The sequence below is a fragment of the Gorilla gorilla genome, chromosome 3 (assembly GCF_029281585.2).
Source record: "Gorilla gorilla gorilla isolate KB3781 chromosome 3, NHGRI_mGorGor1-v2.1_pri, whole genome shotgun sequence".
Taxonomy (NCBI): Eukaryota; Metazoa; Chordata; class Mammalia; order Primates; family Hominidae; genus Gorilla; species Gorilla gorilla.
Genome location: NC_073227.2, coordinates 94,614,615 through 94,637,540, shown reverse-complemented (window position 1 = coordinate 94,637,540; position 22,926 = coordinate 94,614,615). Strand labels below are relative to the sequence as shown.

The window sequence follows — 22,926 nt, the reverse complement described above, 5'->3', positions numbered from 1 at the left end:
TTGAACAGATTTAGGTTGGACAATGTTAAAAAAAAAAAAAAGAGGGATGAAGAGGTGGTGTGCTGTAGTCAAACAATTTTGGAATGAAATGATAAAATACACTGAAAGAGTTTCTCAAAGTCTTTAACGTGATCATGAATATTGTGAAATTCCAAGAGGCGTGTGGCCACATTTAAGTCTGAGTTTTAGGTTTTCTTTTTCTGTCTCTCTTTCTTTTTCCTTCCTCCCTTATAAGGAATGAATATTTACAAATCATGCCACATTAATACACTCTTTCCATCACATTGATATAATGCTATCACTAATCAAAATAAAAATAATATTTATCAGGCACTAATTTGGTGACCTACAATTTTCTAAGCGCTATACATGCATTATTTATTTTACCCTCACATTTGCTGTTACCATCCTCATCTTACAGATGAAGAAAGTGAAATACAAATGGGTTATATATAATGTGCCCAAGGTCCAAGGTCTCATAGCTAGGATTCATAGATTTATCATAATTTAGAATCTTCTTTCATTTATTCATTAAGCTATTTTCCTAATATTTTTGAGTTTATTTTGTCCCTATTTTGGAAATAAGACATGTAGCTTTGAGGAAACCACATCATGTCTATGTTTACTGGAAGAATATGAATTAGAAAGAATTTGTTTTTCACTCTGGCATTTGTCAACTATATGAGCTGGGACATTTGAATGAACCTCTCTAAACCTCAGTGCCCCATCTATAAAGGAAAGGATTGTGGTCAAAGATTTCCAGGCATATTTCAGTTTTCATAATATTTAGTTCTGTCATGGCAACTTATTAGGAAGGCATTATTATTTGATGGATACTTAGAGTCAAATGTGGACAAAATAAATTTAATATTATGAAAGTAGCACACTTTCAGACCTTCAAAATTGGAAGTGCACTACTTTCACAGAAAAATAAAAACGTAAATTCACCTTGAGTAATTTGTACCTGTTTCAAAATATGTTTCATGGAGACATTTTAAAGGGAACTGTTATTAATTAATTCACACTGTTCCCATCCTTTGCTCCTAACCCTTAAAAAAAATGCCAAACTATACTTTCAATGTTCACTTTCTATTTTTCTGTTTTCAGCTTGTGACAATAATGCACATGAGGATGAGGTACGACTGTTTTGGGGGACTGACACAAACTATTTTTTAACAACCATTTTTTATAATTGTCTAGAAATAGTTCCACCAGTCTGCCTTAAACTGTAAGATAACCCAAGCTTCTAAGGTTATTAATTTACAAGGTTGTTTTTTATAAAATAAAAAATGTGACTTGAGGAATTAAATTCAGGTGGTTAACTATAACAGTAGCACCTTTCCTATGATTTACTTTCACATGAAATATCATATTACATACTAAAAGCAACCACCCTATAACTAATGTAAGGTAAGAATTTCTGTCCATATTTTATAAAGAAGGGAACTGATACTCTCAATTTGCCTTATGTAAGGTCACATAGGTAATAAGTGTCAGAGCTGATAATAAAGTTCAATCCAGATGTTCTGCAGCAAAAACATATTTTTAAAAAATAATTTCAAGTTATTTCAGATTCGGGGGTACATATGCAGGTTTCTTAACAGGATATATTGTATGATGCTGAGATTTGGGGTACAACTGATCCCATCACTCAGGTATTGGGCATAATACTTAATAGTTTCTCAACCCTTGTAAATATCATTTGTACAGGTTTGGTCTTATCTCTCTAATACTTTATCCATGTTTTTACCCAGTTTATAGGTCTGCATTATGTAAAAGTAATTTATAAAAGCAGACTATAAAACCACACTGACTTACCATCTGCAGAAATAATATGTGGAACCGACGACTGTGATAAGAAACAAAATAATAAGAATCACGGTCAAAGCCACATATTCTTTGCTTAAAGGTTGGTGGACGGTTAAAAAGAAGTGTTCACATCGGACACCAGTATAACCCACTTCACACCTGAAGGAAAATACGGAAGAAAGAAAGATCAGTTATTTAAAAGGGAATTCATGGCTATGAATTAGTTTTATAAGGACTAACATCACACTGTAATGCAAGAAATCAACAAAATTTGCTAAAGATTGTAAAGAGGATTTCAAAGATTGAGTTAGACCAGTAATGATAAAAGGGCTCCACGTAGCTCTTGGACTAAATTGTAGTATTAAAATGATGGTTGTGTTCAGCTGTCATGGTGGCTGACAGTCCACAGTGGTGTTTTGTTAAGTCGTACAGGTTTGAGATTCCTTTTGTCTAAATCAGTGGAATCAATTCTTTTTTTGTTTGTTTGTCTGTTTGGTTTTTTTGAGATGGAGTCTCGCTCTGTCGCCCAGGCTGGATAGCAGTGGCGTGATCTCTCGGCTCACTGCAACCTCCGCCTCCCAGGTTCAAGCAATTCTCCTATCTCAGCCTCCTGAGTAGGCTACAGTCGTGCGCCACCACGCCTGGCTAATTTTTGTATTTTTAGTAGAGGCGGGGTTTCACCATGTTGGCCAGGCTGGTCAGGAACCCCTGACCTCAAGTGGTCTGCCCGCCTCAGCCTCCCAAAGTGCTGGGGTTACAGGGTTGAGCCACCGCGCCTGGCCTGGAATCAATTCTTTTTTTTTTTTTTTTTTTTTTTTTGAGATGGAGTCTCGCTGTGTTGCCCAGGCTGGAGTACAGTGGCATGATCTCCGCTCACTGCAAGCTCCACCCCCCGGGTTCATGCCATTCTCCTGCCTCAGCCTCCCGAGTAGCTGGGGCTACAGGCGTCCGCCGCTACCCCTGGCTAATTTTTTTTTTTTTTTTTGTATTTTTAGTAGAGACGGGGTTTCACCGTGTTCGCCAGGATGGTCTTGATCTCCTGACCCCGTGATCCGCCCGCCTCGGCCTCCCAAAGTGCTGGGATTACAGGCATGAGCCAACGCGCCCGGCCTGGAATCAATTCTTAAAACAATACCTGATATAGAAATTGAAGGAAAAGATCCAAAGCAGAGAGACACCATCTTGGCAAGTGTGAGAAGCATCAGAAGCCCTCCCTGCTCTCCACCTCTGACATATGTGTGCAATTTAAAAGCTACTATTTCCTACCTAATTTTTAAAAACTCAGAAAAGTTTCTAATAATATATATACTGCATTTAACAGCCCATGGAAATATACGGTAATTCCAAAATATAAAAATAGAAATACAAAGAGTAAAACTGCATTTGTTTATCACATGTTCTCACAAGTGGGAGCTAAATAATGTGTACACATGGTCATAGAGAGTGGAGTAATAGACTCTGGAGACTTCAAAAGGTAGAAGAGTTTTGGGGGGGGTTAAGGGATGAAAAATTACCTAATGGGTTCCATGCACACTATTTGAGGGGTAGTTACTCTAAAAGTTCAGACTTCACCACTACTGAATATATCCACTAGCAAATCTGCACTTGTACCCCTAAATCTATAAAACAAAATTTTACAAACTGTATTTGTTTATTTCTGACATATTACCTGCAGTAGTTTTGACTCATGTCCACCAGGTAGATGCACTGTCCATGCAAACAGTAGCCATTCATGTCAGAGCTACACTTTGTTATTGACACTTGAGCCACACGTGGATTGTCTTCTGTCTGAACTGTAAAAGAAGTGCAAAGTTGAGTATATTCTGCAGCCTTCATGGAAGAATTTCTCTCTTTCATAACAGTAACCACTGAGCTACTTCTACAAAACAGGTCAGATGCCAATCAGTCGAGGAGGATTTTGAGAAGTAGGAAGTCACTCTAGTTGTCACACCCCCTAGACCAATCAATAAACACTTGAATCCAAAGGAAAATGTCCAACAGACTAAACAAAAGAAGATAACATGAAAGGATTTCATTCTCAAAAGACAACCTGTAAGGGTAGAGAAGGCAAATTTAACACACGTGTCATTATCCTCCAAGTGGGTGTTACTCACTTCTTCACGCAAAATTTGTCTAATTTTTCTCAAGTCCCAAAACATTTCTGAAATCTATTACTCCCCAAAGCAGTTGCAAGCTCATACCATTAATTAATTCAAAGGAGCTTAATTCTACAGTGGATTTTTAATCAGTAAGGCTGGCTTTGGTGTATGTTCTCAAGTTGTTGAGGTTACCATTAATGAAATTAACCAGTCTCCCAATATCTCTAATAATGAGGCCTGAATCCAAACTAGACAAACCCTGAGTGAGAAAGGCCTCTGGTAGACAAATAACAGCAATGAAAATAGGAGCCTCTGTGTAAAATTCACTTTAGAAAGCTTTAGATACCAAAATGTGAAAGATGCTTATAAAATTACTTTTAAAATAGCAATTTGATTGTAATATTCTTGCCCAAATAACCAAAGAAGGAAAAAAAAAAGGTGATGCGGAGGAGGCTGACCAAACCTCCAGATAACCTGATGGTGAGGGACAAAAGATAAAGTTGTTATGGAAAATATCCTGCTTCCTCAAAATAACTCAGTTATCTTGATTCAATAACTCAGAATGAAGATAAAGCTGATCCCCCTTGGACCATATCTGGAGTCCACAGTCCTCGAGGGGAAAAAACTGTATTACTTATCTTTGTATCTGTATGTCTTAGCACAGCGTTTGGTGCATACTACATACTCGATAAATGTTTTCTGAATGAACACTGTGCCTAGAAAGAAAGGACTATCATTTGTTCTTCTTACAAAGAGAGAGAGAGGGGTAGAAAGAGAGAGATAGAGAACCTACTCTGTACAAAGTTTTCCTGTTTTGCTGTTTTGCCTGGAATCCAGTCAGTGTGGTCTCTGAGGATGTTTCGCAGTAAAGTGCCAGGAGACGGTCGAAGGGAATGCAATTTTTTGTTGTTGCTGTTCCCTATCTCTTCACAATCAAATCTGTGTATATAATTTATCCGGTCCCTCTCCTACCAGTTATTCCTTTATATAATTTTTTCAGAACATTAGTTTATATGGTGGTTTAAAAAGTGATATAGCAGCTATTCTTACCCTTTTTTTTAAATTATCACATACTTATAGTCTTTGAGTTTATATTTCTGTTTAAAAATATGTAGTCTCTTGATGCCACGTTGACAAACTTGGGCTTACCTAAAGCTGTGCAGTTATCACTGGACTCTCCTGGGATACATGATGGAATCACAGTTGTACTGAGGACTGCCTGTAGAAGATGGAAACCTATTTATGAAGAAAAATCGAATATATAATTAATGTGTTAAGGAAAGAAATCTTGATCAAATTTCTACATAACTGCAGTACTTATAGAGTTGTTTTGTTTCACAGATTTGGTCCATCAAAACCATAAAACAAAATAATTCATGGAAACAGGCATGTAACAGAAAATACAAACTCCCCCAGCTATTCTGTGGAAGGATAAAAGCCTTGGCATTACATTCACGGTTACAGATTTGACCTGCTCTAAATATTTCACAGTAACATTTTCAAAGATTTGATTTTGAAGTTTGATTTCTTAAGACGCACATCGGTTGGAGAATTTCCACTGTTTTATTCCATCACGTGTTCAGAGAAATGCTCCTAATTAGACCCCATCACAACAAAAGGCTCTGAATAAAAAATCGGTTTCCACTTACGGTAACAACAAGAAACTCAACCTAAGAAACATTCATTATTGATTTATGTACCTAAGTTACTCTTTGCATTGCATTACACATGAGTATAGATTTTAATTAATACAGTGAAAGCTAGGTAAAATCAGAATATATCTTGTCTAATATGAGGAGGAACAGGCATCCCAAATGAACCATACTGAGCCCTAGAATCCAGTTTCTATCAGCATAGGAAGAGTCTGAATCAGCTGTTTCATCATGTGTATTCAGTGAAAAGATAAAATTTTGGAACATAGATATCAAGAATGACTCAAGTACTTTCTGAATTGTGTAGGAATCATCATAAGAAGAACCCTCGTAATTTCACAGATGTTTACTTAAGAGCTTTAGCTGCTTCTGTTTAAGCTTTAGGTATTTGCACTTCAAACACTCTTTCCAATTTATTTAAGTAACTGTTATATAGTAAATACTAATGGTGGTGGTAGTAGTAGTAGCAGCAATTAAGCTCCACTAAATTAATTAATGGCTTCAGCTCGCAATTGCTTTGGGGAATAACGAATTTCAGAACTGAGATTTGAAAAAAATTAGACATATTTTGTTTGAAGAAATGAATAATACCTACCGTGGGGGATAATGACATGTGTGTTAAGCTTGTTTTTTCTACACCCTAAAGGTTGTCTTTTGAGAATAAATACCTCCTATGTTATTTTGTTTAGTCGGTTGGACATTTTCGTTTGGATTCCGGTGCTTATTGGCCTAGGGTGCGTGATAACTAGAATGACTTCCTACTCCTGAAAATTCTCCTTGACTGATTGGCAGCTAGGTAAATGTAATCTAGGTAAAATCAGAGTATATCCCATCTAATATGAGAAGGAATAGGCATGCCAGATGAACCACACTGAGAATCCAGTTTCTGTAAGCACAGGAAGAGTTTGAATCAACCTGTTTCGTTGAAGTAGCTAAGTAAGTGGTAACTGTTATGAAAGGATGATTAATGCCTCCATAAAGGCAACAAAATATATTCAACTTTCCATTTCTTTCACAGTTCAGACAGAGGACGATCCATCTCTCGAACATGTACTATGTACCAGGGATATAGTTTGGCTCTGTGTCCCCACCCACATCTCATCTGGAATTGCAATCCCCATGTGTTGAGAGAGGGACTCGTAATCCCCATGTGTCGAAGGAGGGAGGTGATTGAATCAATGGGAGTGGTTTCCTGCATGCTGTTCTCAGGATAGTGAGTGAGTTATCATGAGATCTGATGGTTTTATAAGTGTTTGGAAGTTCCTCCTTCCCGCCTCTCTCTCCTGCCACCTTGTGAAAAAGGGGGTTGCTTCCCCTTCGCCTTCGGCCATGATAAGTTTCCTGAGACTTCCCCAGCCATACAGACCTGTGAGTCAATTAAAGTTCTTTCCTTTATAAATTACCCAGTCTCAGGGAAGTCCTTTATAGTAGTGTGAAAACAAACTAATACAACCAGGTGTGGTCCTATTCACCTTATCTGTATTATATTATTTAGTCCTCTCAGTGCCAATTTGAGGAAGATACTATTATTATCCCCATTAGAGAAAACTAAGGCATAAAGAGTTTAAATAACTTTTCCCAAGGATACATATTGTTAAATGGGCCACTTTATAGAATTTGGAAATAGGCAATAATACTAGAGTATAATGGACATCACAGAAAACAAATTATGGTAGCTGTAATTGAAGTAGAGTATTTAACCCAACATAGAGGCCACAAAGTATGGTGGAAAGGCAGTCTTGTGAGGAAAACTTGAGCTACGTGATCTTGAGAAAAAATTAATTTACTTTTCTGGGTGTTAATTTTTCCTATCTTATAGATTTTGGGGGAGAATACAGTGAAATAAACTAATGTTTTTTTTTTTTTTTTTTTTTTCCTGAAATGGCTGACACATCCCATAAATGTTGCTTGACTCTCAACTTCTAGCCTCTGGTTTTAGCAGTGTATGTGGACAGTGCCCTCTACTGGTTTATAACAAGTTTGTATATCTCTGTAATTTGGTACTGTAAAGAAAGATTTAATTCGTGTAATACAAGAATTTTATTTTTTCTCAGTTAGAGAAGGCTTGTATCTGTTAAGCCGATTGTATATTTTTGGGTTCTGAAAAGTAAATTACACATCGGCATCAGCATCATAATGTATAACTTCATATATCAAATTTCACACTTAATTCTGTGAAGTAGTTATTAGTCTCAAATATCCTCAGTGTATTTAAATTAAATGTCTTGTCTAAGATCACTTGTGACCACAGAATAGAAGAGTTACAAATTTATCTTTTGACATCAAGTCTCCTGTTCTTCAACGATTTGAAAATTCTGTTGTCTTTAAAGTTCAGAATTATCCCCTCCCCACTCCATGCTTTTTCTACAATATAAATGCTGCTTCAGTTGCTCTTGTGGAACCACAAAAAATACATTTTTGTTGAATGACAAAGAAATAGCTAAAGCCTAGATTTCATTGTCAGTTGAACAGAGTTGAAAACTATTTCACTAAGCTTTTCATGGAGGATAAGCTAGATTCTCATTCAAGTCAATTTTATTTTATACCCCAATAATAATTTCACCATACTTTCACTACTGAAGAATTAAATCCTTTAACTAATACAGTTTCCTCAATACAAATTGGAGTTTTAGTTGCACGTGCTTACATCCTTGACATTCCTATTCCTACATATTTCTTCAACTGAGGAAAGCTTTGGAGGAGACATTACCAATTCTCCCTCCAGGAAAATGCTAGCCAGGGGGAAAAAAATGCACATTTGAAGCTAGTTTCTCTATCCTTTGCATAAACTAAAGCCTAACCTTTCCTGCTTGGAATTGCCTGCAATTGCAACCTGCAACTATTATAGAATCCAACTTACTTTGGAGTGTTGCTGTTAATCTTCTTTTTTAAAGGTTTTTAGTAGTTGTTAGTTTTTCCACCGTTGGAAACTTTGTTCCAGTTGCTCAGGCCACAGGTGAAATATTTGTCTTTGTTCATTAAAGAATGTTCAGCCCAGGGTGTGCCTCCACAAAAACTGGGCTTTCCTTACTTGTGACGCTCCCTTGGACACAGTCCATCGCTCAGGATAGTTTCTGTGAGACTTGCTGCATTAATCCTACAGCAGGATATTTTACAGGTGGAATCGTATATAATTTTAAATGTTCCTTTCAAATTAAAGTGTATAACTGCAATTCCATCACGGATGGATGTGGCCAAGAAAACAGCAAAATTAATTCTAAGTCATGTCCATCTGCACAGCACTATTGCTTTAAAATAGTGGTTCTCAAATGTTCCTGCAATATGCGTCTGCTCCCAAACACTTGCAAACTAGGGTAGAAGAGTGAATGCGATCCAATGAATAAAAAATCTATCTCCAGAGAAATACTACATCCACTATCCTGTTAACCTTAAGAATCGCTGGTCATGCCGGGCGCGGTGGCTCACGCCTGTAATCCCAGCACTTTGGGAGGCCGAGGCGTGAGGATCACGAGGTCAGGATATCGAGACCATCCTGGCTAACACGGTAAAACCCCGTCTCTACTAAAAATACAAAAAAAAAAAAAAAAAAAAAAAAATTGCCAGGTATGGTGGCGGGCGCCTGTAGTCCCAGCTACTCAGGCGGCTGAGGCAGGAGAATGGCTTGAACCCAGGAGGCGGAGCTTGCAGTGAGCGGAGATCGCGCCACTGCACTCCAGCCTGGGCGACAGAGGAAGACTCCCTCTCAAAAAAAAAAAAAAAAAAAAAAAAAGAATCGCTAGTCATTACTTTAATGAGTCATACAGGGAGGGAATAAATGCTAAAAAGCATGCATATATTTCCTTAATGTCAGGCTTTTCATGACCTTAGTGTTGTTTGAACATAATTTCTGTATGATTGGACCTCAAATACTATATTTGGCTTTTTCATTCTTGACAGTAGATTCTTCCTAAGCAAATAATTCACTACGATACTAAATATTTTAGATAGTATCTGTGTCAAAAAAACAGATCTGGTGGCATTTCTTGTCTGGTGGCATTGGTAACTAAGATACAGAGGAATTTCTTCCCAGGTGATATAACACACATGATCTGTAAACTTAAAATTGGCAGTTGGCGCTTCTTTTACAATACAGCTACAAAAATGGAAATGCATTCAGAGGTCATTGTTTCTATCAAATTTCCAAATGGGTTTTAGGAATGTGAACCTCACCTATATATCTCTCTGCCTTCATTTTTCAGATTATGTTTCAGTGAAATCTCAGATGTGCCAGCAGGAAGTGGTGCCAGTGACTCAGAGGATACAAATCGCCTCTTCCCTGTGAGTCAGGACCGAGCCTACACCCTTACACAATATTGGGGACCGCGTGTGGGAGGTTGAGTGCCATCACAGGAATGGCAATAGCAGTAAATGTCGTGGGCCCTGGAGCACTAAGAAGTGGTTGCCCAACAGTCAGACAAAATGCCAGATGTAGAAAATGTACTTCCTATTGCATACGGTTTCTTTTGACCTTGCTTCATTTTTATTTATATTTATTTTGTTTTTCGAGGCTCTTACTCATTTGCCCAGACTGGAGTGCAGTGGTGCAATCACAGCTCACTGCAGCCTCGAATTCCTGGGCTCAACGATCCTCCCATGTTGGCCTCCAAAAATGCTAGGATTACAGGCTTGAGCCATTGTGCCTGGATTGACATTGCTTCCTAAGGATCACACTGAGGGCTCATCCAGAAGGAGGCCAGTACAGAGGAGGCTAGGATTTGGTGACTGGATGACCAAGCCAAGTCAGCAAAATAATTGCAAATCTTAGGGTAAAATGACTATTCTGGAAAACAATCAAGAAAATAAAAATGATCCAAATTAAAATCAGATAGATTACAGAATAAAAGAAATGCATCTCATTTTCCCAGTTTAACCTTTTAGGCTATTTAGACCAGAAAAGCAAACTTGTGCAGAATCATAGCATTTGTCCAGCCCAAACACATAGCAAAATCCTCTTTGTTCACACTTTTGCTGTGGTCACACGCCAACCTACTCAGACTGTTCATTTTCTACCATCTTCCATGGCAGTCTGTGATTTTAGAATTTGTCTATAACATAATAGGCTTGTTGGATCTTGTGTGCTTTTAAGGAGTGAATATGCCTTCACTGTTTTTGGATGTCTTTTTGTTTTAAATTAAATTCCACTATTTGATAAGCTCTTGCTTCACCTTGGTCAAAATAACTCTAAAACTCATCATCACATCAGATACTGAAAAGACTGTCAGCACCTTCTAGTAGCAACCTACTTTTCAGAGAGTATATATATATATGTGTGTGTGTGTATAGATATATATACGCACACATATATACTTATATATATACACACATATATACTTATAAATATTACTTATATATAAATATATATGAACAGATATATACACACATATATACATATATTACTTATATATAAATATATATATACACTCACATATATACACACATATATATAAATCTATAGAAAACTAACCTTGCCTTCTGCCAGTAATAATTCTATTCCTATATATTTTTAATGTTAGCTTTGTAACTGCACTTCATTAAGACCTAAGTGTAAAAACTGTCTAGAGCAATTTGAGATAAAACATATGAAACCCAAGGTTAATATAACAGGTTAAAAATAAGTAATTATTTTAATTTTGAGTTTTGAAAAATAGCCATAGAATCTTCCTTGTCAAGTAGCAAAAATATTAATATGCCATGTGTTTCTAGTCATAAGCATTAACTTATACTCTCCAATTTAGGTAGTCATTTCTAAATCATACTTCAAATGCTAATATATTTCGCTTACATATTATCATACAATGCTATACTTAAAGCTAGTCAAATAAAGAATCAGTGAGTCAAAATATAAGGGAATTATCTATTTTGCACTAAATATGAATTTAAAGATGTATATCTTGTTCATAACGGAAGTATTTCCAGAATGCAGGAGAATACATACCAACTCTTGTGTAAAGAGTACAACCCAGCACTTTGGGAGGCCGAGGCTGGTGGATCATGAGGTCAAGAGATCGAGACCATCCTGGCCAACATGGTGAAACCAAAATACCAAAAAAAAAAAAAAATTAGCCAGATGTGGTGGTGGGCGCCTGTGGTCCCAGCTACTCGGGAGGCTGAGGCAGGAGAATGGCGTGAACCCGGGAAGCAGAGGTTGCAGTGAGCCGAGATCACCCCACTGCACTCCAGCCTGGTGACAGAGCAAGACTCTGTTTCAAAAAAAAAAAAAAAGTACAATTTAAATTAATCTGAGTGTTTGGAACTCTGTGACTAAAATCTCTAAAGGTGGGACTTGCCTCCCCTAAAAGCCAAAGCTTCATTTATAGAGTATTGTTTCAAATTTTCTGTTGGAAACATATTTTTTTCTCAAGACAATCTTACATAAGAAGAGCTTTTTTATAACCTTTTCTACCTTGACTCCCTTCCATCGGGCTTCTCACTTCTATAAATCCAACTTAAATTATTCTTACATTATTATTCCAAAAGAAAAATCTCCTGAAGAAGCAACAGTTTGGACTATAAGTGTCTGCAATTTGCCTTCTTTTCATTATGGCCACATTGTGGCACGAAGCCTGGATATTTAACGGCATTTTGAGAAGCATATTGACTGTATTGTATTCTCTCTAGATGCCTATGGCCAAACATGAATCTGCAAGGATAAAGTTTTAATCAGTGAGCGCACACTAAACAAGAGAAAGGGAATCCATTAAAGATGATTTCAAAAGACTCGAAGTTAATTACTTTTTATTCAGAGAACCCACATAATACAACTCACACACTGCAGGCTGCTAAGGAGTTCTACTTTCAGATAATACAGTTTATGAAAATATAGTTTGAGTTGACATTGGCGACCTTGACTTCAGTGAGAGCCACATATGCCTCCATAGCATGATAGCTGGTAGGATGGGCTTAGTTACAATCCAATCATCAAAAAGGAGGGCAGCTTACCCCATCCTTGCTTTTAGTAACTACATTTGTCAAATAATATTTACTCAATAAATATCTACTGAGAGTTGTCTACATGCAAGATATTGAACAAAACACTGGAAAGAAAACTGGTACAAAAGACATTGTTCCTGCCCTAAATAGACTTAAAGAAGTTGGACACCTAAGGGTGGTAAGGAAAGGAGAGAATTTATAGATGATGCCAAGTTTCTAGTCAGAAAAAAAAACCAGAGAATGCTGCCATTAAAAAAGGAGGAGACATAGGCAGGACAGCAGGCTTGTGGTGGCATTTGGGCATGAAGGCATGAAGGGAGTGAACATATTTGAGTTTAATGTTTATCTATAGGTATTACCTATTTATATTTTTGAGGCTGTTGGGAATACAGTAAAGGAATAAGAATTTATTTGGAGATTAGGAGAAGTCTATTTGAAAGTCATATGAGGAGATACTACCTTTAAAGGAATGGAAGTCATTTATATGTTCCAAGGAAAATAGTATGAACTGGAAAATAACAGAACTTTGAGAAACAGGTGGTAGAGAGCAGACAGAAGTGGCAAAGAAAAGAGAAAAAGAAATTAGAGAAAACAGAAAATTAAGTTTGCTGAGAGCTAAGAGAGTAGAGTTGTAAAAGGAAGTAGAGGGTGGTTATCAAGGGAATAATCAGAGACAGTATTCATGATTCCATCGTAAATAAGACTCATCATTATTAGATGTGAATGGTGCTAAAATCAGCAATAAATATTGCCAAGCTGATTTTTTAAACATGAGAATGGGCTTTATATTTGTATCCAGATTATCATTAAAATTAATTTTGTCTTGGTAACTCAAGCACTAATTTTCCAAACTGTGAAGTATGGGTGGCAATGTGTAACAGCAATTAAAAAAAAAGTATATTTTATGTTATTGGTTCTAAACCGGGAGCAAAATTGCCAACCAAGGTTGGCAAAATTGTATCCCTCATTGGCAAAATTCCTCCTGGGGACCATTGCTACCATATGGTAATGTCCGGAGACTATGTTGGTTGTCACAACTGGGGATGCTACTGACATCTAGTGGGTAGAGACCAGGGTTGCTGCTAAACACCCTGCAATGCATAGGACAGCCCCCCTGCAGCAAAGAATTATTTAGTCCCTAATGTCAGCTGAGACAAGGTTGAAAAACCCTGCATTAGACTCATGAGAAATGGAATCCAGTTCTAGCTCACATACTTATTTTGTTTCCCTGCAACTGAGTTGCCTTATCTCTGAAAACAGAGAACAAGGAGTGAGGTGGGGTAGAGGGTGAAATGAAGTTTGGATTAGATTTCTCTAAGGTTTCTTTAATTTCTAAAACAATGCTTCTCTTTCTGCCACTGGCAGTCATATCACTGCCACTTTATTCAGTCATATCATAGCTCAGTAACCCCTCTCTCTTCCTCTCTTCCTCTCTTTCTGTCTCTCTCTCTCTATCTCTCTCTCTCTCTCACACACACACACACAAATATCTTCAGTTAATACTGAATAATATAATAACATAATAAGAGATAAAAATGTGAAAGAGAGGGAAGAAAACTTATTAGACTTCATCAGAAACAACAGCAGAATTGAATTTTCCAAAACTGCTACTTAACCTCAAGGTATTTTTCTTCTCAAAATATCTTTTTTAATATTTTTAAATACATTTTTAAAGTGCAGCTAATTGAGTCTATAACATAGTGGTGATAACTCCAAATAAAGTATCAATGCGATCATCCATCTAGCAAACATTAATTGTGTTTAATATAAGCCTATCACAATAGAAATGATAAAAGATGACTATAGCACCAGCAAGGAGGGATAGAGTTATACACACACTTACAGTGTGGTGTGTGGTGTGACAGGGGCCATAGGACAAAAGGAATGGGAAAGGTGCAATGGAGGAGGGTCAGGGCTTATCAGAGAAGTGCCTAAGGAAGTGGCTCCTTTTTCAGTCTTAAAGGATGAGTACTTTCACCAAAAGTAAAGAGTGACTTGAGGGCATTGACAGTAAAGGATACAAGCGTATTCAAACCCAAAGCCTTACATGCTGTGTACTCCTGTTTCTTCATTTGTAAAACGGGAACAATAATAACTTTCTGGGCTAAAAAGGCATCCTAAGAACTAAATGAGGCTTTTTTTTTTGTAAGAAACCATTTTGATGATGACAGCTCTAATTTTAAAAGTGCTTTCTATGAATTCATGTATCATCTTATCCATTAAATCTACATACAATTACCTGACAAGGTTATTGTGGACAACCTTTTTTTTTCGGATGAGAAAACTGAGGCTCAGAGATAAATCACTCTTTCTGAAAGTATGAAAGAAAAAACTGGTGCATGAAATCTGTGTTTTATACACTATACACTATGCCTCTTAGTTCAAGACTATAAAACTTACATGTATAAGGATGTGTGTGTGTGTGCACGTATCAATCACTTTCATGCCTCAGATTTAAAATTGAGAATTTTTAACCTAAGAGATTAATGTTTAATACTTTTCTTTCTGAATATTACATATATCTCCATGGAATACATCCATATATCCATGGAATACTACTCAGCCATTAAAAGGAATGAAATAATGTCTTTTGCAGCAAATTGGATGGAGCTGGAGGCCATTATTCCAAGTGAAGTAACACAGGAGTGGAAAACCAAAAACCATATGTTCTCACTTATACATGTACTATGTGTACTATGAGTACTATGTACTATGTACTATGAGTACACAAAGGCATTCAGAGTGATATAATGGACTTTAGAGACTCAGAAGGGGAAGGGTGGAAGGTGGGCTAGGGATTGAAAAAAAACTACACATTAGGTACAATGTACACTACTCAGGTGATAGACGCACTAAAATCTCACAATTCACCACTATAGAATTCACCCATGTAACAAAAAACCAATTGTACCCCAAATGCTACTGAAATTTTTAAAAAAGGAGATGGAGGATAAACCTATATATTAAGAGTCTTATGAGATATATTAAAAAATCCATTTTTTTCTGGACAATTATCAAATCATCCTGAGTATTATAAATAGTATCCTAGTAAGTTAAATCATTACTTTAACCTAGAAGGCCACTCAACGTTTATGTGCCCTATAACTAAACACCCAGTCTTACGTAAACTGCATCTCCAGAAGACGCTGAGTATGTGGCATTACTTCATTTTTTCAAAGGTTCCAGAATTGCCATGTCAAGGCAATGGCTGTCAGACTACTCCTCCCTGAGGATCTCTTCTATTACACCATTGGGAAGCGTTCTCATTGTCTCCCGATGGAATGTTCCCAGCAGCAGTTACAGCCATATTAATTAGACGATTTGTACAGGCCTACACTCAAAGTAAAAACTGACAGATGAGGAAACCCCACCTTAATTTACATTCTCTTTGAAGAGGATTTCTTACTTGACATTTGCATCTTTCATGTGAACATTAACCAGGAAATGGGAGATTCTTTTGCAAAAATAGACAGAAAACATTCAAATTCAGTTTCTCTAAAGTGATTATATGAGTGTTGTTATTTTTTTAAAACCAAGGAAATACATTTACGTTCTCACAGTTAACGGGAATGGGCTATAGATCCCAAGTTGATCCCTTATCGATGCTATATCCAATTCACAATAATATACAAAGAATACAAGGAATAAAACAGACATAAGTTACCCTCTTTATTGCTTTACTTAATGTAAGCCTTGGAAAATATAAAAATAAGGGCCCCAGTCAACTGACTTCAATGACTGCTTCATAATAAAAATCATATCTTAGGGGAACTGTGTTGATTAGAAATTATGAACATTAAGTAAAAATTCAACATATTTTAGCACAGCTTAAGACAATAGTCACGTTTTATTTGCCTGATTTTGCATAGAGTCAGAAAGTCCATTTGTACATGTGCTGTGCCTATGAGAGGGTCTGAACCCTGGAGCAGCCCCAGGCTACTCTGGAACTTCTCTATTAGAATCTGCTATGTTTATTATGCTCCTGCTAACCCTGAATCTCATTGGCTCTTTCCTCATTATCACAGAGTGACCTGGCCTTTTACTATCTCTGAGTCTTTGTAAGGTACTTGACTTCACTGGGCTAATCAAATCTACCTCACACAGTTATTTTAAGAAGTAGAGGTGATGATGTATTTAAAGCACCTAATACACAACATGGCTGCCACACAGTAGGCATTTAGTAACTGTTAGTTTTCTTCTCAACTCCTGGATTTGAGTCTTAGTGCTGAATCAGACACCCCAATTACCCAAGCTGCTCACATGGCAAGACTGTGCAGAAGGTGGTGAGGGTACCTGGTCAAAATCCAGACAGGAAAGGCCTGTCATCATGTTTTCTGACAAGATTTGTCATCTCAGGTTGTGCCAAGACTCAGGTAACTCATAAACTCTCAGGGTCAACAGAAATGATCAAAGACAAGCCTATTGTCTCATTGAGATTTATGCTTCTTATATTTTCAAAAAAGAATATTTCTTCTGCTTAATTCTCTCTCATTGATGAAGTATGACTAAATTGTCTTGGAGATGTCATTCAGGAACATATTCAAAAACCCATGTAGGCACGAATAAAAATGTTTGATGTTAAATAGAAAGCCCCTGAACATAAGTGCAGAATTCAAGATAAAAATTTATCCTCCTCTCTTTAGAAAAATCACAAGATTAAAAAAGACAAAATTCTGCTCTAAAATTATAGATTATTTAGAAAAATGTTATCCAGTATTTCAACTCTTCTACTTAATGTTCAGTAGGCCAAATATGCTAGCAAGCCCAAGTATGGACTCTCTCACTTTGTCACTACTTTTCTATGTGAACTTGGGTCACAGTTCCCCAATTTATAAAACAAGAACCTCAATATTAAACACGTGTAAAATTTAAAAGTAACCAAATGATTGTGTGTAGCAATTTAAATCTGTATGTGTTAAGGGTGGAGGCTGGAACTTTATTCCCTAGTCATAACTACATAAAGCAGTTATAATATGTATGCTAAAATTTAAAATAAATGTCTCGCTCTTTTTTGAGGGGGGAAGGACAAGATTTGGGAAAAGTATTTTTAGGAAATATTTTGTTTGGGGGAAAGAAGGCAATTTTAGAAATAACAGGTGGTCTTGCCAAAATAAGGCTATGGGCTCTGCATAACTGAATAGAGTTTAGAGATATAATACAGAACTTGAAACAGGAACTTTCCTAGTGGCAGAGAAATATCCAAACAAACTGGGAAAACAGAAACTGACCTAACTCATTTGGAAATGGGCTTGGCAGCTGATGAAATAGATGAACTATAATTAAGTAATGCAATGAAGGAGGTAAGCACTTTCATGACAACAAAAACACACACAACACACACACTAGTGGGTAGCAACCAGGTTATTCACAGGCTCTTGCTGTCTCAAATTAGAATATTCGATGAAACACCCAGAACAGACATGTGCATTGTTCAGATGCAACCTTACATGTGGGGAAAATAATAAGTGCTAAGTTATTCTGACCTCGAGGTTAATTTCTAACTCTAGGAAGACTGTCACCTTTCTAATTTAATTCTTTTCAAAACAAAGACAGCAAAGCCACATTGTTTACTGAGAATCTTCTAGCAAGTCTTTCTTAGCTCAGTTTTGGCAGAAACCACATATCTAGTTTCCACTTGTGTTCCTGGACTTAGACTTGTAAGTTTCAATTATGCATAGTATGCATTTCATTAGGTCTCTCAACCCCTGAGATAAGGTGTGTCAAAATAATAATTTAACAGTCACATCCTTCACAGGTAGAGTTAGAATGTCTGGGGAATCAGCCTCATTCCAACTCCAGGGAGAATATGAGACTGGTGGTAACTTTTATTTTTTTATTAAGATATTCATATACGACTTCAAACTCTTTCAAATTCCTTAAACTGAAGTTTAAGGAATTGGAAAGAAGTGATTTTTTTTTTTTTTAACAGAAAGGCTATTTAGGAAATTTTTCCCCTTGAGCTAAATCATCTCAAATAGGAAGACTGGCATTTAAATACCCTCAGCGATCACAGGCTATGGAGTGCAATTAGCAGCAAGTGCAGAACGCTTGCTCCAGAGGCTGCTTGGGAGGCTGCAGGGGAAAACGGAAGCAGCAGGTGTAGGGGCGAAGGGCGGTGGGGAGCGCCAGGACCTGCCCAGGGCCCTTCTGCTCCAGATACCCTCGACCAGTGTTTTATTTCTCTTGTGTCTGGAGCTCAGCCAACTGGCACTGGAGCATACCAGCTCCTCCGGGAAAGCTAAACCAGGCTAGGTTTTAGGAAACTGAGCGCAAGACAGAGGAGAAAAGCTTTTTTCCCCCCTCCAAAAAATTTCTTACGCTAGTTTCTATTCCCCACTCTCCAACAAAAAGGAACAAGACATGAAATGTTAACAGTGCCTTCCAGGCCTTTAGATTTCTAGGACTGGCAACTTTTCAAAAAAAAAAAAAAAAAAGCTTTTTCAACAACCTTTTATTTTGTTTAATAAGGAGATATTTCAATCCATGCATAACATATATGCCAATAATTAATTCACCAATAAAAAGCATTTTAACATCGATTCCCAGTCCCCCCCCCCCCCCCAGTCCCACCATAGCGGAAGACAGACTCACAAAACAAGACGTAATTTTAAATAGAGCACACTTGAACCTGGAGACAACTCCGTACTTGTCGAATGACAAATACACAGGAGCCTTCCTTATTTGTCTCCTCTTTGGGGCGTCCGGAAGCCAGAGGGGGAGAACTTACCCAGGCAGAGCAGCAGCGCAGGGACCCTGCCGGCACAGAGCATCTCCATCCTCCTCCCCGCGGTCGTCGGCGATGGGAGCGGGCGCTGGGGCTCGGCGGAGGGCGGCTGCGGAGAGTGCACGGGCAGGGCGGGAGCAGACGGGCTCGCGGCAGTGCCTGGAGCGCGGCTGTCAGCCTAGAAGGGACCCCACGTTGGCTGTGTCCCTCTGACACTGGAAATATCAGGCAAGTGAGCTCAACTGTCTGGTGCTGCGAACTTTATACTAGGGAGCCCCTCCCGGGCCCTAACGGGGTGAGGTCAAGAGTGCCCAGAGTTTCATAATTGGCCCGAGGGAGGAGCGGCAGGAGGATCGTCAGGAAGTCATCCTCCCTCCCTGGAGCACCTGAGAGTAGTGGTTGAGGAATGAAAAAATGTCTTTCCGATTGGCCGGGGACTACTCCCGAAACTTTTCCATCTCCCTCCCGGAGGTGGGGAGCGTGGACCAGATGGCTTGGTTTGCTTTGTGGGGTCACCTGCCCTGTAGTGGGTGGTTTTGGTTGCTCAGGATGACGGACATAACTTGAATCAGTCTTTTAGCCAAGGCTGGCGTTCCCCATACATGCCTTTGGAGAGCTGTGCGTGTGACTTACTAACCTCAGCCACGAAAACTCCCTTAACTTGAAGTCTGTCAGTGATTCAAGCGCCCTCCTTGCATTGAAACGCCACCGCCCAGAAAAGCCTTTCCCATCTGCGCCTTCCTTCTGAGACCCCTGCTTCTAATGTGGCTCAGGCATTTATTACCTCAAAGTCGAGTCATTGTGAAGAAAATTCCTGTTATTTTTTTTCCTTCTGTCGTATTTGCCATTTGTCAGGTTGCTGCTTTTGATATGACTTCCTACTAAGTAGTGCCTTAATCCTGTCGCTCCCCTGCACAAAACCTTTCAACGACTTCCTATTGCTTTTTGGACAAGGCCTGCCACAAACGTGAAGCCAATCGGTCTTTTCAACCTCAGCTCCCACTATTTCCCCAGGCAAATTGTCTGACACCAGCCAGGCTGGAAAACTCTCTAAGCCTTTCCTCACTCCCACTTTCCTGCCTATGCTGATGGAGTCGTACTTTGAGGCAATGGCTACTTTTTAAAGGAGTTAGTGAAATCCTGCTCAAATTCATGGTTCTCCTCAAGGGCCTGGGTTTCTTAGGCTTGTGGATCTCTTTTCATTCTGATCTCTTATAGCTTTTGTCGTTTATCTTCTCCCTAGCCTCATAGAATTCTAGACCCGGTACTTTACACCTGGGGAAGCTACTTTGTATTACTTGACTTTTTTTTGTTTGTAAGTCCTATGTTCAGCTCTGTACTGTGTAAATTGTCTTCCTTTTCACTGCACTCCTCTATAGGACCTAAGAACTGTGAGTCAATTCAGCAGTACTGTATGTAAATATACATATTTGAATAGAAAATGGAATCTAGTGGATGTTAACTCCTTACCTTTTTATTTCTACTTTTAAAAAAATTATTATTACTATTCCTTTTTTTTTCTGGCTTTTTTCTCTCATACTCTAAGGCCCTTTAATGTCCAGAATGCTCTTGTTAGAAACAAATACTTCATCATGTTATCTGGGGTTAAGATTTAAACTGTCTGTATGTGAATTCCTGGACAAGTTATTTAATCTGTCTCAATTTCCTCATACGTAAAACAGGGATAATAATAGTATCCAGCGCATAGGAAAATAATGAAAGTGCTTAGCAGAGTGCCTAGTACCGAGTTAGTGCTCACTAAATGCTCACTAAATGCTCACTACCATTATATGCAAACGTTGATGCTTAAGATGGTAGTACTTGGTAGTTGGTCAATATTTGTAAGTTAAATGAATCAATGAACAGTAGGATAGAGGTAGGCTGGGTTCCTAAGTCTAGCTTCCAAATCTATCAAGAAAGCAGGCATTGAGTGACTTCTCACTTAATAGCTTATTTTGGAAAAGAAGAAATGGAACCAAGGAAAATGATATTAGAAATGGGTTATAGTTTTATGGAGCATTGGTAGGGATCACAAGTTTCATAAATTAGAAAGAGGAAAAGTGACTTTTATGGTTATATAATGGCTTTTGTCCTACAAATTGGATCTGGAAAAAAAAATAGTCCCAGTGTTTTTGAGGAATGGAAGCAGAATTCAAACGAATGGAATGTCAACTGGGAGCATTTTCTATCAGGTACTTGCAAAGAGTGAGAGGAAGAGTTTTTAATCCTGATTAATGGCTTGTTTCTTTAAATATAGTGTGTTTTATGCTGAAAAGAAAGATGGTGGGGATGTGATGGGGAGAATGGGGTCATGCTGACAATAATTGACAACAGTCACTTCTATGGTATTGATATGTGAAGAGGAATTTTTTAACTTTGTAACTAATGCCTGCAAGCATGAGATATCATCACTGTGAAAAAAATCCTTGTGCTTGTCTCAAAATTTTCCACAGCAATGTGCTCTTTTGTAGGCTGATTTTATATGATGTGAAGAAATCTTTTCTTTATTAGTTCTATGTTTACTCAGTTTTCTAGCCATTAGATTTTGAGAATGACTCCACCATGACACATCAGAGGATTTGCACGCACTGCCTCCGCAAAATAGTATTCTTCTTCTTCTTTTTTTTTTTTAAATAATTGGGAACAATTTTCATTAATTGTTCATTTAAATATATATACATAGTATGCGGTATAATCATAATTCCTCTTAAAGGCACAAAGCTTATTTAAAGATAGAATGGTTTGGGAAGAAAATAACCGGGTCATATAGAATTTTCCAATTAGGAAGTCACTTTAATACATCAGCAATGTCAGCAATTCCCAGTTTGAGATGTACTGGGATTCCTTTCCAAGGGGTTGGTAAATCGAATTATCTATAGACTAAAGCACACACACACACACACACACACATATACTATTTTAAACATACATTAAGTCTCTATTGTAATTAGTAACATGTATTCATTTTAAATTGATACTGAATTCATAAACGCTTTGCGGCATGTGTTTTTTCATTGATATATAACAAACATATAAGCACCGTTAAATGGGGAAGAAGAGTCTTGCAAAAAATAATCCTTTTAAATTAAAAGGGAGTCCTCTCATGAGAAGAATTAGGAAATCCTAGACTGGGAACATACACACACAGGCCCCAAACTGATATCAGTATTAAACCTATTGTAGACTGCACTCAGATGAAGCCCTGGGCCCTACCCATAGAACCAGCATTTAGCAACAGGCAAGGACATAGAACACGTTATAATTCTTCCATCTCTTCCTTTTTCCCTCCGGTTATTGTTTCTTCTGACTATAACTGGCACTTATTTATTATGAAATTACTGCTTTTCTAACTAAAAAAATGAGCATAGCTACTTGAGTGAATTAGTTTTTACATAACACAAAATGTTTTAAGTTGTTTTTCAGTCCTTAGCAAAAACCACTGAGATAAAATGGTATTGGGTTGCCTTTTTACAATTAAGAACTTGAAAAATTTAGGAACGTGTTCAAGATCAATTTGTTACATTTAATATAAAAAAGACCTTAAATATGAATTCTGTTCTAGCAGATGCTAATTTTTAATTAACATTATAAATTTAATTGCATGTTAATCATACAGGATATTTTTAGCAAGCTCCATGTAAATGAAAAATTTATGCCTTTTATGATATATATATATTTTTTCGAGATGGAGTTTCATTCTTGTTGCCCATGT

The 22,926-nt window shown here is 37.6% G+C and overlaps 1 protein-coding gene across 1 annotated transcript in view; it reads right to left on the bottom strand.

Moving 5' to 3' along the window:
- EREG (epiregulin) overlaps nucleotides 1–22,926 on the bottom strand; it is a 32,392-nt gene that overhangs the window by 4,155 nt on the left and 5,311 nt on the right. The window contains exons 2-5 of the mRNA XM_055384129.2: nucleotides 19,218–19,392; nucleotides 5,058–5,144; nucleotides 3,479–3,602; nucleotides 1,819–1,968 (exon numbers count right to left, since the gene is read on the bottom strand). Coding sequence (XP_055240104.2) covers nucleotides 1,819–1,968; nucleotides 3,479–3,602; nucleotides 5,058–5,144; nucleotides 19,218–19,392 — 536 coding nt within the window. The remainder of the gene's footprint in view (nucleotides 1–1,818; nucleotides 1,969–3,478; nucleotides 3,603–5,057; nucleotides 5,145–19,217; nucleotides 19,393–22,926) is intronic.